The following is an 18254-nucleotide window of genomic DNA, read 5'->3' as shown; positions in this document are numbered from 1 at the left end:
ACGACGGTCCCTGTGAGGGCAGGGTTCTACAACTCCTGCTGGCAGCTGCGACATGCAACAGGGGCTCCAGGGACAAACCAGACAAAACAGACACTTCAGCAAACACATCGCCCCTAGTGGACCTAGCTGTGCCTGCCCGAGTCAGTGGGCCTGAGGCCACAGGAAGGGTCGTTCCTTGTTCCTGCAGCCCAGGCCTGCAGGGTGACCCGTCCACCTGCTGGAAGGGCTGTGGTGGTGAGGACCAAGCTCTTGGGCACCCACCCTTTGGTCATCAAAGTTCATTCAGGGCCCAGCTGCATTTTTACCTATGCAATATGCATCTGCCTTTGGACAACAAATTAAGTTGTATTTTTGCCTTTTCTACTTAAAAGTTCAGCATGTTCCAAGAATTCAATTATGTTTAATGGGCCTCACTCAGTGGCAGTGGGGGCTAGAGTCAAAAGCTTTTTGGGTGTTATATAATGGCCGGACCAGATCTTTTTCTACATATAGTAGCAACAGGTGTCTGATGAATCCCTCCAGATTGGTCTGCACTGGATGGGGTTAGATAGATATCACGGTCCCCATGTACTCATATCTCTTATGAAAACAACTCTGAAGGAAGAGAAACTACTGAACTCAAGGGAGGCCTGCTATGGCAAAGATGTTCCTTACACCACAGCTTGCTACAGATTTTGAGAACTCTCACTCAGATGAGGGAATTTGGTGTCCTAAGTTTGTCATGTAAGTACTGTTTTTCACTAGCAGGTCTTGAGCCAGGTATGATGCTCATACCTTTAATCTCAACACTTGGGAGGCTGAGGCAGGAGGACTGCTGTGAGTTCAAGGCCAGCCTGGGCTACAGAGTGAGACACTGTCTCAGAAACACAAAGCCAGAAAACCAACCCCAAAGCAAAACAAAACAAAACAATAGTTCTTTCATGAGTGGGATCTCTTAAGACCAGTGGAAAGAGGTCTGCCTCTACCTCTTCATGGGTTAAATTTGTTAGGCTAAACTCCCAAAGGCTAAGTTTTAATTTTAAACTAGGAAATTTTGTAAGTCAAACTAACCACCTGAACCTCCACCTCCTTGTACTTGCCAAATGCCAGGTAGGTGAACTATTGGCATAAACCTTCAATCTATAGAGATTAAATATCTGTTTACTTGATTAGCATCCCTCTCTCCAACTAGTTGTAAACTTGTCTTGTGTGGCCTGTCATTACTGTGCATTGGCTCTAGGCATAATGCTTGGCACACAGCAAGTGCTTAATAAACACTGTGGAGAGAACAAGCACTTGGCTGGCCAGTACTGGCCACTGTACGATTTTAAAATTATTAAATCTGTAATTGAGGGACCAAGTGATTCTCCTAGGGAATGAAGGGAATGAAGGCGCAGCATGACAAAGATAGATCTCTACAGAAAATAAAAGACGAGGTGACTTCAGGGACCTACGAGCTCTGGCCACCCTTCGCTGACTTAGGGCCCCTCCTCCTCTTCTCTGAGGTCTCTCTGTCATTTGCAAGAAACCCTTTGTGATGAGGCCCCTGAGAGGGCCAGACCAACCTCGGTTTGGTTGGGCCGCTCTGGACAGGGCAGCAGAAGTGAGATAAAGAGACTAGAGACCAGCTGGATTCTCTCCCAGCCCTGCAAGGGGAGGGGGTTGGGCAGACATGGGAGCAGTGAGTGGCTGGGCACTCTGGCCTTTCCTATTAGGACCGTGACCCGGCACACTCTGAAACTCACTGTTAAGGGCCGCGGGGCAGTGTTGATAAGGCCTCAGTCACTAACCACCTCCCAAGGTCCTAGCAACACATATCCATTCGTTCTTTTTTCCTTCCTTTTTCTCTCTCATACTGGGTCTTTCTCATTCATATTTTCTCTCTCTCTCTTTCTATCTCTGTCTCTCTCTCTCCTCCCTTATGCTGGAGATAGAACCCAGGGCCTTGCACACGCTAGGTAAGTGTTCTAGTGATAAGCCACATCCCCAGCCCTTTAAAAAAATTTATTTTGAGACAGGATCTTGCTTAGTTGCCCAGGCTGGCCTTGAACTTGCTATCCTCCTGCCTCAGCCTCCCACGTGCTGGGATTATAGGTGTTCACCACCATGCCCAACCAACACACATTCTGCTTGCACTTAAAAAGCATAGCATTTTCACTGTGGCTCTACTTTATAATGAATGCAATGCAATAGCCCCATTTTAGGAGACAAGCACTCACCCAAGCATGGGTGTGTTTGCTACCAGTATGAGAAGGAACAGTTCCTATGAAGTCACTCTCTGGGCTGTGGGAGCCTGTTTGAATATACAGTCCCGGGCTGCAAAACCCACTCGCAGAGTTTATGATCTGCTCAGAAAGCTGGGCTGATGAAAGCATTCAAGAAAATTTATGGCTGACAGCATCATATTTTTGGCATAGTTCTCTTTACAGAAAAATAAAGCTCCCTCTTCTGGATCTTTTAAGCCAAAGCTCTGTTTGTCAGTTTCTTCTTTGACGATGTCTTGTCTGCAGGCTTGATTTACACACAAGCAAGGTTTAACTCAGTGAAAACAAAATGCCTTTATTCTAACAGCAAAGCAAGGGTTTGTGGGAACAAGATGGCTACACTCTACATCTATGAAAAGAAACAAGGCTGTATTGCATCTCCTCCTAGCTGGTACTTACAGGCAATTTTCTGCACCATTTTGGCAGCTATGGAAAATTAGTAAAAGGGCAAGAAAACAGGCAAAACAAAAACAAAGAAAAGATGATAATTCAAGAAAAACACATGGTAACCAAAGGATAAAAGCTAGCCACAGTGTGGAGCTTCAAACATGCTTGTGTATTAAATAAGATGGGGAAGTTGAATTTTACAAAGGAATATGACTTTTACAAACCAAATGACAAAACATGATGACTGAAAATATGAGTATATAGGTAAATATAAAAATTTCACCTTCCCTAACGGCACACAAAGTAAAAATGTGTAATTCTTGATTTAACTGTACTGTAAGCTGGGGTGGATTTAGGCCAGTAGTTCTTCAGGATAACTTCCTTAACCAAGAAAGGGACAGCAGGCAGGCACTGTTACACTTAGCGGACATGCGACGCTACCTTTTACCTGCCCAGCTTTCAGATGAAAGCTTCCTGAGTGGGCATCGTCAGAGATGCTCAGCCAACACTCACTGGCACATCTCTCCGGCAGCTGACTTGAGTTGGCTTGGGAGGGGCACAGCTCATTTTTTAGGTCTTTGGGGATGCAGCCCAGGGCCTTGTGCATGACAGGCAAGTGCTCTACCACTAAGTCACACGGCTCACCAGACAGAGCTCATTTCTAAGTTCGGTAGTCTGCAGGGCCTAAATAGAAGGGGCAACGTGGGAAGCCTGGCCAAGGTCATGGATTCCCTATGGCTCTCCTTAGGCCAAGCAATCCTTGATCCAGAAATGGTCCCAGGCCTGCTATGGTCTTTGAACAATCCGATCAGGAGAGGGAGTGGGCTGGCAACTCTGGTGAGAGACCCAGAAACGTTCTGTACTGCGGTGGGGCGGGGGCAGGGATTCAAGGCATTTATCCTTGGACTTTAGAAGCTCAAGCTCTGGAAATAAGACTGCTCAGCATTAAAGAGAGGCTTTGCTTAGCTGCCTTGATGAGATGGGGCTTTGCTGTTGTGTGTACAACACACATGCATCCCTACGATGGGATGTGCTCAGTTGGGGAAAGATGAATTCATCCTTACCTCATTTAAACCTGGAGTGATGGTTGGCGCAGCAATGAAAACAACAAAAGGAGCAAACTCTGCAGTTCTCAGGACCTTCAGTGCCTGTGTGAAAAAGAGAGACCGAGAGAAAGAAGAGAGGGACTTAAAAGAGGAAATCACTGACATGACTTTCAAATGCGTCTATAAGAATTTAGACAACTGAAAAATTCAAGCCAAGGTTCAAATTTTTGGCAAGGTATTATGAAATGTACCAATTTTATAAAATATATATATCACTTCTTTTCTTCTAAAGGAAGGACAATAGTTTTCAGAAAATAAAGGCTGACAAGCTGGACATTTTTCTTATGAATCTCATGAATCAAGCAGATTCATTTTTCTTCATAAAAGTCAGCACTGACCAGGTTGGTTATCGTTCATTTGAACCTGTTATTACTTGGAGCGTGAATTTTCATTGATGGGAAAAGCATTTTGGAGGGAGACTTGGACCTGCAGGCTGGCTTCACACCGATCCAGAGCCCACTTGGTCACATTTCATACTGAAAATTGCCGACCCAGGATAGTGAATCCTGGCTGCTGTAAGTGTGCACTCAGACTTACATATACCATGAAGAAAGGGCCCTATGGGGTTCGTGGGGGAAGGGACTTTGCCCAAGGCTGGAGTCAAGGCCCAGAGCCTTTTAGCTTAGCCCTGCCACAAGAGACTGTGTGGCTGGGAGAATGCACCGGCCCATTAGAAAATGTGGCACAGAAGAGAGGACTTTTGGGGTCCCTTTCAGTTGCCACCCAGGGCACAGCAAAGCCCTGACTATGCAAACTCCTCTCTGCATAGAGGTGCTGCAGAGCTGTCACCCACGTGGCTAGGGTAGATTCTGCTGGGGGATCACTGCTTCAGCTCTTCCCCCAGGAGGACATGACGGTCGTGGAGGTTACACACGCCCCTTTAAGGACACAGCCCAACATGTCCAGGTACCCAATCCACAAGTGACTGACGTGTGTGTGGGGTAAATATCTTGCTGTTTTAAACAAGAACATTTTGTTATCTATGTATCTTGCTTTTTAAATGGTCTTTAACTTTGCTTGTTTTCCCCTATTCCTGCTGTTCTGATTTCTGATTGGCTTACTGTCATAACAACTGGACCGGTTCCCTGCCTCCAGTTTTGTTGTTGTCCGACCTACACTCTACCCTGCTATCACAATGACTGTTCAGAAATGCAAATCCTACAGCTGCCTTGCTCCAACCTTCCACGGCTGCTGCTGATCTTGAGATGAAGGCAGGCTCCTTGGCATGAAGGTCAGGTCCCTCCCTCATAAGCTAGGCCATGTTCGGCTTCTTCAGCATCCCTCTGTTTGCCCCTCCCCATGGACTGGCCTCCCCGAACTATCTCCACTCTTGGAAAGGTCAGGCTCTCCCTGGCTCCCTGGCCTTTCCCTCACCTCTCTCTGCCTGGGCCTTCCTTCCCTGCTCTCCTTTTTGCTCGGCTGAATAATACTTCTGAACTCAGTCCTAACGTCCTTTCCTCTGGAAAGTTCTTTGGGAGCCCTGAGGCCCTTCTGTGTACTCCTGAAGTCCCCTTCCTGTTCAAACACAAGTCCTTGGGGACCTTGGGGGCAGAGACTGCATCCTGTTCAGTTGTCTCTATCATGTCCAATACGGCACTGGGCAGAAACTGCCTTTATGATTCCATTAAAATAGAAAATAAATCTGACTTGCACAAAATTTGTCTTTTGAGGCAGGTTCAAGTAGACATCACGCTGATCTCTTGGCCAAAGGGAATGCCTTGGCTTCTAAGTACACAGGCATGTAAGAGACAAACGACGTTAAAGGTTTTGACTGTTCTTTTGAGTGTAAGCTGTACTTTCACTAGGATTCTGGCAGGTTACAGGAACCTTGTTCACTGTCTTATCTGTCCATCAAAGTTCTTTTTGTTTTCTTTTTTTTTTTTTTTGAGGTACTGGGGATTGAACTCAGAGCCTTGGCACTGAATTATATCCCCTGACCCTTGGAATTTTTTTTTTTTAAATTTTGAGGCAGTGTCTTGTTAAATTACTAAATGGCTCAGGCTGGATGTGAACTTGTAATCTTCCCTCCTCAGCCTCCCAGAGTACTAGGATTATAGGTTAGTATGGTGGCTCAATCAAAGTTCTTTAATTATTAAAGTCATAGGCTCAGGGTCCCCTGTAAGAAAGCTCTTCAAGCTTGCATACATCTACTTTTGTAAGAGGTAACTGGAAATTTCTTTGCCGATCCTTTTGTGACTAACGACTTTAGCAAGGGACAGAAATCATGAAAAAGCCCACATATAACTCAACAGGGCTGAGCAAAAGTCCTTTTTGTCAATATTTTCTTGGGTCTCTTTTCCTTCCTTTTTGTGCTCAAGCATCAGGTGACTGCAGGGTCATTTGAGACATAAAATTTTCTCATCCTTCTACCCCATCACATGCACACATCCTAGCTACAGCCAGCTTTTGGGCTACGAAAATGGGGGAAAATCCTACTTGCATGTTCCTAAAGCACCTTCCGGAGTGCCGCATGGCCAGCCTCCACGTTGAACAGAGCCCAGAGACGACGAAGTAGAGAACAACAGCCCAGGTGTGAAACGCTTTCTCTATTGGGGACCAGCCTGCCCACTACGCAACCCTTTGAATGCTCTCTGTTCCAGCCTGCTACCATGTTACAATGCCAGAATGGGCGTGTGCACCCTGTGAGGGTCACCTGCACTTACTGTAGGAAACCGCCAGCCAAGGCCATGTTCATCACACCGCCAAATGCCCCTTGTGTCTAAGAACAGGTATAGGCCTTTATCTGTCCTGCCTTTGCCCTGGTTGCCAGGAAGTTCAGAGACAAATTTAACTTTATCATAGTAACTATAGTAGCTCCCGTCTTAGCATGTTTACTTCTTCCTTCTCATGGCTTTGATTTTCTGTTTCTGTCCTGCATTACTGTATTGTCCAAAATTCTAAGATGCCTCAAACCCCGACAGATTTTCATGTCCAATAGGCCTCATGTGTTCAGCAGTCACCACACATTTCCTCACTTGTTCCTGAAGGCCTCTGTCCCCACACCCTGCTCTCCTTATGGCTTTCAAATGGCTGCCATTTTGGGTGCAGTTTCCGCTTGGCTGAGGTTCAGAGTCATTTCAGGGACAGAAACGGAACTGCTCACAGGATTCCCCTCTCTCGGGCAGTTAACAGGTGACTTAAAGAGGAACTCTGAGCCTTCTTCCTCAAGATGAGACACAAATGTGTTAACAGTCAGGCAAATCTCTCCTTCTGAACCACAGAGAAGTTCAGAGAATGAGAGACAGAGATAGAGAAGGAGACAGAAAGAGAGTGTGCAGGAGAGAGCACAAGCGAGCACATGTATGCACACTCACACTCTAGAAAGATCACTGAAAACATACAAGGTTTAAGTAGTCAAAGTAACATGAATTTCACAGTTAATTGTTTAGTTTTCTTTTGTAGAGATAAATTGATTTTTTGGCTCATCTATGTATGGCCAAGAATTAATCTCAGCATCTTCGAGGAATAAAAACTCATTTGACTCAAGTATGATACAGATAAAACTAATCCAGGCTGTGAAGTTAAAAAGTACACAAGGGTAAGTAGCTGAGTCTTTTTGTACAAAAATCTAACAGTTTAAGGATGAGTACAGTAACCCTAGAAAGGCAACCAATTTGACAAAATGGCCTCCGGCTCACAACCTGGCTTCTTTTTGTGTTTTCAGCCCTGGAGATGGACCCCAGGGCCTCCTGCATGCTACACAAGTGCTGTACCACTGAGCTCCACGTCCAGGTTCTTGTTTTGAAGTACTGTATAGATTCCTAACAAGGCCGGAGACTACCTTGTGATGATGATCTTTCCCTTTGTGGGCAAAAGCAAAACTACTCATATTCTGCTACTGTTTATTTTTTTTAACATTACTAATGGATCAATCAATCTACAACTGTTACATTAAGCTCTGATATATGCTGGAGCTATTACAGTTTCGGCTTTACTGGCATGGATTAGGTTCTAAGCCGTAATTTCATTTCCACTTGAAATAGGTCCTATGGTAGTTATGGCGAACCTTTAATAAGAGACCGAGTACCCAAACTGCAAGCCACAATCCACTTATTTATCGCAAAGTGCCAACACTGCAATTAAACCTGAATATGGAGGTTTTAGTTTAGGAAAAAAAAACCTGTTATCTGATGCTTGGCTGGGGGGGCAACTTGGCTTGCATGCTGACAGGGGTCTGTGTGCCCACTGGGGCACATGTGCCCTAAGTTCACCACCACTGTTCTGTAGTTTTTTTAGTATCACTGCCTTATAGATTTTTCTAAACATTTTAAGAAATTGAGATTTAAACTGTACTACTACATATAGGGTGGACCATCTTTAGGATGCCCAGAAGATGCCCAGTGTAGAATGGTATAGTGGGAGAAGGTTGCGCCTTATTACTGTAACACAGTTCCAGTACGAACTTGTCTTTTAATTGGCTGTACAACCCTGGCCAAGTCACAATCACATTTAGCCTTGGTTTCTTCATCTATGGAAGTAGATACTGACTTCTATCTCATAGGGTTACAAGGTTTAGGAAGTAATAGTGCTTGGTAAAACATAAAGCACTACATTCTACTATTATTACAAAAGAAGCCGGGTTATTACTAATTTTTCTAGTTTAATGTCTTTACCAGGGCCCTCTAGGTTTAAAGTTGAACTACAACATCTTATTATACAGCATTATTAGAAATTTGGCTTTCAGTGTCTACAATAAATTAAGATGACCCCAAGTATCAGACCTGCACTAGGTGAACTGAACACCAGCATCAGGTGGTCTTTTTATGGTGTACGTGTGTGCAAATGGCCCCAACTGTGGTAGATGTGAGAGGATTTAAAATAATGCCACAGATGCTTTCCTTGTTATGGGCTGTTTCTGATTATCTAGGGAGGAAGGAATTTCACCTCGCAGCTTGGATTGTTAATTGAATTTTCAGCTCTTGGCACAGTGCTTGGGCTATAAGTGTGTACTACAAGTTTATTGACTCAGTCTGTGAGGTATGGTGGAGTAGCTATGCTAATGAGCTGGGCAGGAAAGGGTAGAGGGGAAAAATGTCCTAGAGGGAGCCTCCCTGGAGAAATAAGGCTCTGCCTGACAGTAAGTCATGCTTGGCCAAGGGCATCCTGAAAGCAGGACTTTTGCCAGCCCTAAACAGAGCGGGCTGAGGGAAGAGAAGTCCAAGGGCAAGGCTCCTTGGTACAGACTCTGTGGGCATCCTGACTGTACTGTTGCACACAAGGGTCAGTGTGTGACCAGGGCTGGGTGTGAGTCTGGACTGGGCAGGAGAGCCTGGGGCCAGCCCAGCAAGGGGAGCAGGCCCTGGTCCATCCTGATCTCCAGGGCTGCTGGCCGAAAGAGGTGCAGGTGGAGACCAGGATGCCTGTGGCCTGCCCCCAGGGGTCAGTGGACTTGAGAGATCATAGTTCTGAGAGGCAAGGGCACAGGAAGCAGGGGAGAAGAGCGCAGGTGAGCTCATCCAGCTGTCAGGGGAGCAGGCACAGTGTGGCCAGCTGGGGTGAGGAGGTGCTCTGGGGCCGGGTGCAATGGTGGAAGGAACTGCTGTGGCTGTCCTGATGAGGCCGAGAGACGGGTCTCCCATTCAGCAGTGCAGAGCAATGCACAGCTATACAAGCGTAAAGGGACAGGGAGAGCTGGACTCTATGAATGGAGGAGCAGCAGCAGCAGCACTAGCGGTGGTGGCAGCGGCAGTGGCAGTAGCAGCAGCAGCAGCAGCAGCGCATAAGGCAGAAAGCCCTTCAGAGTGGACTTAGGTAATGCAGAGGGGTCTTTGGAGCCCTGCAGCCAGCATACTGCTAGAGACATTACTACCAGCAGAAAACGACGTTCAGGTGAAGACCAGTGTGGAACCCAAGGAGAGGATGTCGAAGACCAGGACCAGGACTGAGACCTTGCCTCTAGCCACCCCTGGCCAGAAGATTTTTCCAATCCCTAGTAAGGAGGGATTAGTAGTTAAACAAAAATCAATCTGCGTTATACATAATCATATTTAGTTCTATATAAGTCTAAGTTCACTGTTAAGTAACCTATGGTGTTTACCCTACTGTTGCTTTCCTCCCTAGCCCCTGAACCAGACCCTTGTGTGGTTTCCAAAGTTCCAAATTCAAGACCTCACCGGGTGCTATAAAATGGAAAGAGATGAATGCGCTGGCCATGAGTTAGGATCTTAGAGCCCAGAAACTGAGGTGTCAGGCCCCAGGTCACACAGACCTGGCTATGCAGGCTCTGTCTTCACTTTGGGGATGACGAGGGGACCAAGTCTCACGTGATGGCCCTTGAACAGGGACTTGGCCTGCTTGAGGTGGCCATGTAAGCATCCGATTAAACAGAGCCTGCTTGAGGGGAGCTGGTCTACCAGCTCAACAGGTGGTGCACTGATTCTACTCTAAGTGATAAGAGATTTGGGGGACAGGTCAGTCTTAGAAATATGCAACCTGGGACTCACAAAGGTGCCCACCGCCTCTCCTGTAACCTTCTCTGATGTTTATAATTCCCAAACCTTTCCTCCAGTGCTTTAAGTGCTCAGACATGAAAAAATAGCCTGTTAGCATTTTTTCCCTCTTTTTGCAGTGCTGGAGGTGGAACCCAGGGCTTCACGCATGCTAAGCCCACGACCTAGCCCTGAGCTATGCCCTCGTTCCTTTGTTGTCAAATATTCAGCTTTCCACTTTTCAAATTTTACTAACTCCTACTGCTTCTGGCATATCACATACTTACAACTCACTTAATCATTTCTGCATCCAGCTCCCCTTTGAGTCCTCTCCAAGTTTTCCATAGCTTCCCTACTTTTAGCTCGGGGCCAGGGACCGTCCTCAGGTAAGGAAATGGCACAGGCTGACAGTCACCCTGTCTCTCTATGCCTGTTTCATCTGACGTCCGGGCTCATTTACACCTGCCTTCTAAAAAGCTAGTGGAGTGTTTCAGTTTCTTGCTGGTGATGGATATAAGATGCTGGCAGATGCTCTGATGGTCTAGCATGAGCTGTACCAAGAGAGCAAGGTGGCTGTTGTGATAAAAAAGTTCCAGAGCCTCATTCTGAGGTTAGACGATAGCAGGCACAGACCAAATCAGATACTTTAGAAAGCTTCTGAGTATAATAAACCTCATAAGAGAATAATCTGCTTCTTAAACACATGCTGTGTGCACTGAGTCCAGCCATAAGTTGCATTATAGACTGTTTATAAACCAACGAAGTGTTTACTATTGATACTTTACCATAGCTTATAGAGTTATTATGCAACCCATGACTTTCTGACAGCATTTTTGATTTCACAATCTGAGCTTATCAGCATACAGGCAGCACGGAGGGGGTTCGGGCTGGCTGGGCAGTACCTGAGGCTCCACATCCAGGATTGCAATCAGCCCCTGCTCGTGGATCTTCCGAATGGTCTCCAGTTTTGTCCCATACATTGCGTCCTCATGGCTGCCGTACTCCAAGTACTCATTATTTGAGATGTCTTGCATCATTTGGTCATGAGATACAAAGTAATAATTCTTTCCATTTTCTTCATCTTTCTTTGGAGGTCTTGTTGTATCTGCAAAATTGCATGTCACAAGAGGTTTAGAAGGCTGAGCTGATCAGCTTATGTTCTCAGTGGACCTACCCAGGCTCAATCTCTTCTTAAAAGCTCTGGGGTTTTGAGTGTGTATCTCACAACCCAGTTCCTAGCCCCAGCAGCTTTGTAGAACCAAATTCTTGAGACTATATTTGTCTGTGTACATCAGACCACAGCAGACAAATAGGTTGTTTGGTTTGGTAAATATTTCAGTGTTTTGGGATATAGTTCATTCTTCATGGGTCACTACAAGAGAATGACATGGAATGACCCAAGATTAACACAACTTAATGTAGTTTCAGCTTGAGGAGAAGGAAGAAAGAATTAAAAAAATGGAAAAATACATATGGTTATTTAAATTTAATTATAATAAAATAAAATTAGAATTTAGCTTGTTAGTCTCACTAGCCACGTTTCGATGGTTGAATGGTCACACGTGCCTAATGGCTACTGTACTGGACAGTACAGATACCAAACACTATTGTCAAAGAAAGTTCTACTGGACAGTGCTGATCTATTGCGCCTCACATAAAGAGAATGTTAGAATACAGCCAAAGGCATACTATGATAAAAACACAATGATCTTAGCAAGGCATGACCATACTTATTGTGGAAGACCCAAACCAGGAGGTGGAAAAGTAGCTCATGGGCTAAATACGGCCTGCTATCTTTAAATTTTATTCGAATAATGTCTATGGTTGCTTTCATACTACAGTGGCAAAGCTGAATAGTTGTGACAGAGACAGTTGGCTTTCAAAGTTTCAAATGTTTACTACTTGGTTCTTTTCAGAAGACGTTTGCCAACCCCCGATCTAAGTGTGTATATATTAAAGGAGTGGTAGCGAACCTATGGCACATGTGCCACTGTGGGCTGTTTGTATCACTGAAAGCTCTAAAAGGTTCGCCATCACTGTACTTAAGTATACACCAATATGCAAAACACACTTTTGCAAATGGTTTTCTAGGTGAGCCATACACATTGGTTTTAAATTTCTTTCCCTTTCTCTTTTCTCCCTTCTTTTATTTTCTTTCTCTGTTTTGTTCTTTCTCTCTCTTTCAGTTTCTTCTCTTTCTCCTTGCTTCCTTCTTTCCTCAAGTGAGAACAAATTTATGCTTTTCTTTGCTGCATATGAGGCTCCACTCCAATGGGGGAATTCTTCCTTTCCTGCTAGGCCATTAGAACTGCCAAGTGTCATGGACATTAAGATATGGAAAACTGAACATGTCCCCACCAGTTTGAACCACTGGTGGTATATGCATGACTGCCACATTGAGTGGCTTGTATCACTGATGGTACAAAAGGATATAATCACTTTTATTGGTATTTTTACAAATGAAGTTAAATCAGAGCTGTCTGGCAGTAAGACATATGAATTACAGCCTTGTCGTGAACCTGTTAAAGAAGAACCCTTTGTCCAGGAACATCAAAAGTTGAAGAAAGGTCAGAGTATATTGATGGTGGACTATCTTTCGTTGCCCCAGTAGTTACATATATGTTATATAGATACATTTGGGGTTAAATACTTCAGAGATTAGACATCACTGATGTTAACAAAGGTAAGGTTTAAAAACAGTCTAGTTAACTGGCCACTTAATAACATAGAAATAGAGAGGGAGAGGGAGAGGGAGAGGGAGAGGGAGAGGGAGAGGGAGAGGAAGGAAATGTTAGCCAAGTTTGCAGTATTCATGATCTATTCATAAGGAGAATTAAAAGAATATCTGAAAGTACTTTATTAGAAAACTCCAGTAACACCAATTGTAATGACACTTGATAAACTTTTCTTGTGTAAATAAAGAGCAATCTTATGAAGCCTCATGGTGCTCTGAGGTATGCAGATTATAGAAAGTGGTGTTGACCCTGGTTCAGGAAGGAGCCAAACCTGATGTTTTCTCTTATTGCTCTTAAAAAATCATTCTCCTTTAGTCTTCCAACCCTGAATAAAGCGCTAACTTCCAGAGAGCTTTTGGTGTTGAAATGTTACACTTTACAATAATTACAGTAGTGAAATGATAGTGGTAAGATGGCTACCACTTATTCAACATCTGCTAAGTGTTTCATGCACATGCTCTCAAATCCTCTTTGCACCTGTGCGATCACTGCATTTTACAGTGGAGGAAATGAAAAGGACACGAGTTAGGAATAAGACACAGAAAGATAAGGAGAATTAAAAACCTTACAGACTTGAAATTCCTTATAGTAAAAAACTGATAGCATACTGGCTGGGTTTAAAAGTGCCACCAAGTCAACAATTTAGGTAATAATTAAGGGAAATACTGTTGTATCAGGGAAAAATGAAACAACTATTACAGCTTATTTTTCTGAAGACTAACTCATCTAGACAATGTTTATGGCACACTGCTGGAAAGATTAGGTTACGAACATAATGGACAAGTCTAATGTTACTAACTGCCCCACAAACAACACAAACATGCTATACATAGATTTATATGAAGAGACATCTAGAGGGGTACCTATCATTGGAAAATTGAGGTTGGGGTTATTATTAACCAAGTTTCTTTGTTGTGTTTCTTTGGATATTGTAAATTTCCTGCAACGAACAGTTATTACTTATGTAATCAGAAACATTATGAAATTGTTATGTTAAAAAGTAACAGAAAAAAACAGAACTGAAAGAGATTGAATCATTGCTTACGTGGAATTGGGTATGCGAACCGGTCCGGGTGCTTTGTGATAAGGGTGTTTTTTATGTGTCTTCTTCCAACACCATGTGCACCTATGTCATTTTTTGAAAAGAATGTTAAAATTGACAATTGTTAATAACATTTGCAAGATGTTCTGAAGGTAAGAATAAGCAAGCCATTTATATATTTAAACTTACCTAATAAGACTAATGTTTTCCTTTTGAATGCTGGAAGTTTTACTACTTCTTCATATGTGACAAGATCTAATTGATCAAACACTAAAATGCAAAGATTTGGAAGAAAGGTAAATTTGTGGAATGGTGATCTCACGTAGATAAATTATAATTTATCTGAAACTAGGTTATATTAAAACCATGTCTTTTAAAAATATGAATCTAATTTATAATACATGGCTTACATGTCATTTAAGCCATACAGTCCTTAGGGGAGAAAACTTCATTTTTAAGCAATGAAAATGCACTTTAGAACCAGGGGCATCCAAAGATATGTTGAATACATGCATAAAGTCCAGTTCTAAAGGATACTGCATAAGTTTTCATGCAGTATCCAACAAGTCATACAAATTCATTCAAAACCACATGCTGTTCATATTTTTACAATTCTAAGAAATCATCAATACTAAAAAAAGAAAAAGTCTATAGACAGTGACCACATGAATAGAGCATGAATGCAACTAAAGCCAACTAAGAGAGGGGCCAGCTCGACCACCTCTAGAGATGGATGAGAAATATATGGCCAGCTGGCTTTGAACATCATGGTTCTTCCAATAGAGTCGATGAAGGTGGCATGCTATATCCTTTCAAAGTCAAGTTCTGTACATGTTTCACAGGGTTTTAAAGCAGCATCTCCCAAATTTCATTGTGACCCAGGTAGCCATTCTACGAAAAGTTTGGGGTGATAAGTAGGGGGACATGCTTATCACCCTGGCCCTCAAGCTATGTCAGCTGTTATGTGGGAAGCTGTGTGCGATAAATCAGGATGGACAGGGTGGAAAGAACATGAAGGAGAGTCTGAACCCTTGCAAAAGTGGAGTTCTCTAATTATTACAGGCTGGGAAGAAATACTTTAAAAATATTGTTTTCTGAAACCTCCCTCTTAACAGAAGAACAATTACAGAAACAATTGCAGGCAATATGTGAAAGTTTTCTGAGTGAATGAACATTCTTGTTGAAATTCAACGTGGTCTGATTCTCACACATGCTTGAAAATTCTCACAAGAAGGTTAAAATCACGTGTCCATGTTTACTGCATTTTAAAAACATGGTCATATGCAAACGTTGCCAGGCGCGCACTAAAGTTTCTATCTAAAAGAGTACAGAATTAGCCCTGGATTTTATAGGGATTGAAATAAATTCAATAAAATTGATTCCATAGTGCCCTAAGGGAATCTGGGATGCTTTGGTTAATTGTTACAAGAGCTTCTGCTCTCTGAGACAATATGGTCAAATGGTTTTATCAGCTCAGTCCTTAACACTTATGATCTGCCCAGTAGCACAGAATTTTACCATGAAATGAGATACTCTGGAATGCAATAGATTGGAAACAAATAAACAAAAAGCATCAAATATTCTCAAAAATTATTTATGTTTTTGGCTTTTTAAGACAAGGTCTTGCTATGTAGTTCAGGCTTGCCTTGAGCTCACTATGTAGCCCAGGCTGGCCTTGAATTCACTGTGATCCTCCTGCCTCAGCCTCCTGAGTGCTGGGATTACGGATGAAAAAAATATATAAATAGAAATATGATATGTTAAAATAAGGGTTAGTGCATATTAATGGGTAATTTGATTTCAGAAAGGATGGTGGAAAGTCTCTAGAGTATATTTTCACAGAACAGCTAAAAGCAGACAAATGTTTTGTGTGTTCAGAATGGCTTGCTTATAAAACTGAAACGAATATGAGGCTTTCTGCAGAACTATCAGGTTATGTTGCAGTGGTAATGGGATGATGAGAGTTGCAAAAATAAAAGCAGGGGTGCTTATTGCATTGCTTTTTGTACCTGCTGCCCTCTGAATGATATTTCCATCAAGAAAAACAGGCTTATGAGAGAAGTACGTCAACAGGCTGGTATGCTTTAATATATGAAAACAATCAAGCATCTCATAAAAGAGCAAGATGATGATGACACAAGCATTCTGAATGGTACACACACCCTTTCCACCTAGAGCCTTAATTCTAGTACTTTAGTCCTACTGAACTGACTTGTCCTTTTTCTTCTTTAGTAGTCGGGGTTAAATTTTGGCTCTACCACTGAGCTACATCCCTAGCCCAAGACTTGTCATGTTTGAAAAACACATAAGAATGAGTTAGATGTCAACAATCAACACCATAAACAAATGAACAGATATGTTAAACACTGGTGTCTTAACCACAAACGGGCAACATGAAGCGGTTACTTGGTCTAAATGCAATTGCCACGTGGTCATAGGGTTACGAAACAATGAAAAGGGATATTTAAAAATAAGAGATACAGGAAAATTAGGAGAGTACTTAAAGACTGAATTTTAAAGGTTTTAAATTGCTTGCTGATAAAAAAGCACTTAATAAAATGAAACCATCAAAACACAGAGGCATAGTCATTCAACAGGTTACTTACATGCACAGAGGCCATTGGGAGTGAGACAGCATGAAAAATGTACAGGGGTCATTGAAATATGGCTTTTCATTTATTAGTAAAATAAAAGTATAATATGCACAAAATAAACTTTATCATGCAATATTCTAAACACAAGGCAAATAAATAACATTAAGAAACAAACTCACTTTAATAAAAATTCAATTATATCCTTATATAAAAGCCAGTGGATTTTATATACTATCATATACATGTATGTAGAAATTTCATGTGGGGATTTATAAAAAATCCTTTCCAGAGAGCGCAGGTATAGAAACATTTTGAGTTTTACTTTGTACTTTGCTCTATCGTTTGCAATTTCTTCTTGCGGTGGTAATGGGGTGATGATAGTTGCAAAAATAAAAGCAGGGGTGCTTATGGCATTGCTTTTTGTACCTGCTGCCTTCTGAATGATATTTCCATCAAGAAAAACATGCTTATGAGAGAAGTACATCAAGAAGCTGAAAAGTTTTGTGCCTATTACTTTCACTGTTGTTATTTTTTGTAGTGCTGGGGATAGAAGCCAGGCCCTTGTATGTAAGCACTCTACCACTGAGCTCTACTTCCAGTCCCATTTTTATTATTTTTTAAAAAATGGAATTCTAACAGGACAGTGAGATTCTGGGCCACTTTTTAGATTAAAAAGTTTTTTTTTTGTGGTAGTGGGGATTGAACCCAGGGCCTTTACACTGAGTTACATCCCCACCCCTTTTTGTGTTTTTAGTTTTGAGACAAGGTCTCGCTAAGCCAAGAAGGTGCCCAGCCAGGGCTCAAACTTGTGATTGTCCTGCCTGAGCCTCCAAGAGTGCTGGGATGACAGCTGGTGCCACCAGGCCTGGCTTGAGCCACTTTTTGTCTTTAAAGTTTTTTGTACTCAAGAAAAAAAAAGGGATAGGTTTTAAAAGTCAAAAGTACTAATTTTTAGTATTAAGCATAATTTAAGCACACCTATGAATGGTTGTAGATAAATTCTTATGTATGTTTATAAACAGAGTATTTTTGGATATTTAAATACCATTGCTCAGGGCTCTAACCTTTAAAAAATGAATTAATGAAGACTTTCTAATTAAAAACATTTACATTAGTAAGTTAATCTATAACTGACTTTTAGAAGTCCTGGGGCTGAGGAATGTCAGTGCTTTGAGTACAGTTCTTCTAACAGCACGACCGTGTTTTTTGCACCAAATGCATGCGGCTTTTATGTACTCTAGAAAATGTATTTGTTGTAAACACTGTATACACCATAATCAAATGTATCCCCAAGGATTCAGAAATAGTGTCTGGCATAGTTTGATTATATTTCTCTGATTTTCTGGCAAGCTACTCAATGTTCTAGACACTTCTTTTAAGTATTCACATAAATGCTTCCTGGTTGAATGTTTTCCATAAAAAGTTAACACTGAATCCTTGTCTCAGTTTGAAAGGCTGAGTTCTTCAAGTACTGTAAAAACCTCCAAATAAAAAGCGGACTGTACACTGGCAGTGCTTGGCTAGACTGTAAACTCAGTGCCTGTGTTGGCCAGGCAGCTAATACAGATGAATGAAGTGGGCCAGACGCAAAAACAGGGGTGGGTGGGGATGGTGGGTCCTGGAGAATGAAGGTCCAACACGATGGGACATGAAAGGTCCAGGGTTCCTGTGAAAGGAACTGACTTAGTGTTGCCACATTTCCTGTTCTTCCAAAGTCTG

General features: G+C 42.5%; 1 protein-coding gene across 1 annotated transcript in view; it reads right to left on the bottom strand.

Moving 5' to 3' along the window:
• Positions 1–18254, bottom strand: part of Cask (calcium/calmodulin-dependent serine protein kinase (MAGUK family)) — a gene marked incomplete in the record, with an annotated part of 363168 nt that overhangs the window by 5391 nt on the left and 339523 nt on the right. Inside the window, 4 exon segments of the mRNA XM_005413251.2 lie at positions 3695–3778; positions 11067–11269; positions 13945–14025; positions 14131–14211. Coding sequence (XP_005413308.1) covers positions 3695–3778; positions 11067–11269; positions 13945–14025; positions 14131–14211 — 449 coding nt within the window.

This window comes from Chinchilla lanigera, unplaced genomic scaffold, assembly GCF_000276665.1.
Source record: "Chinchilla lanigera isolate Chin_1 unplaced genomic scaffold, ChiLan1.0 scaffold00164, whole genome shotgun sequence".
NCBI lineage: Eukaryota > Metazoa > Chordata > Mammalia > Rodentia > Chinchillidae > Chinchilla > Chinchilla lanigera.
Note: the sequence above shows the minus strand (reverse complement) of the source record. Positions and strands in the feature narration are given on the sequence as shown.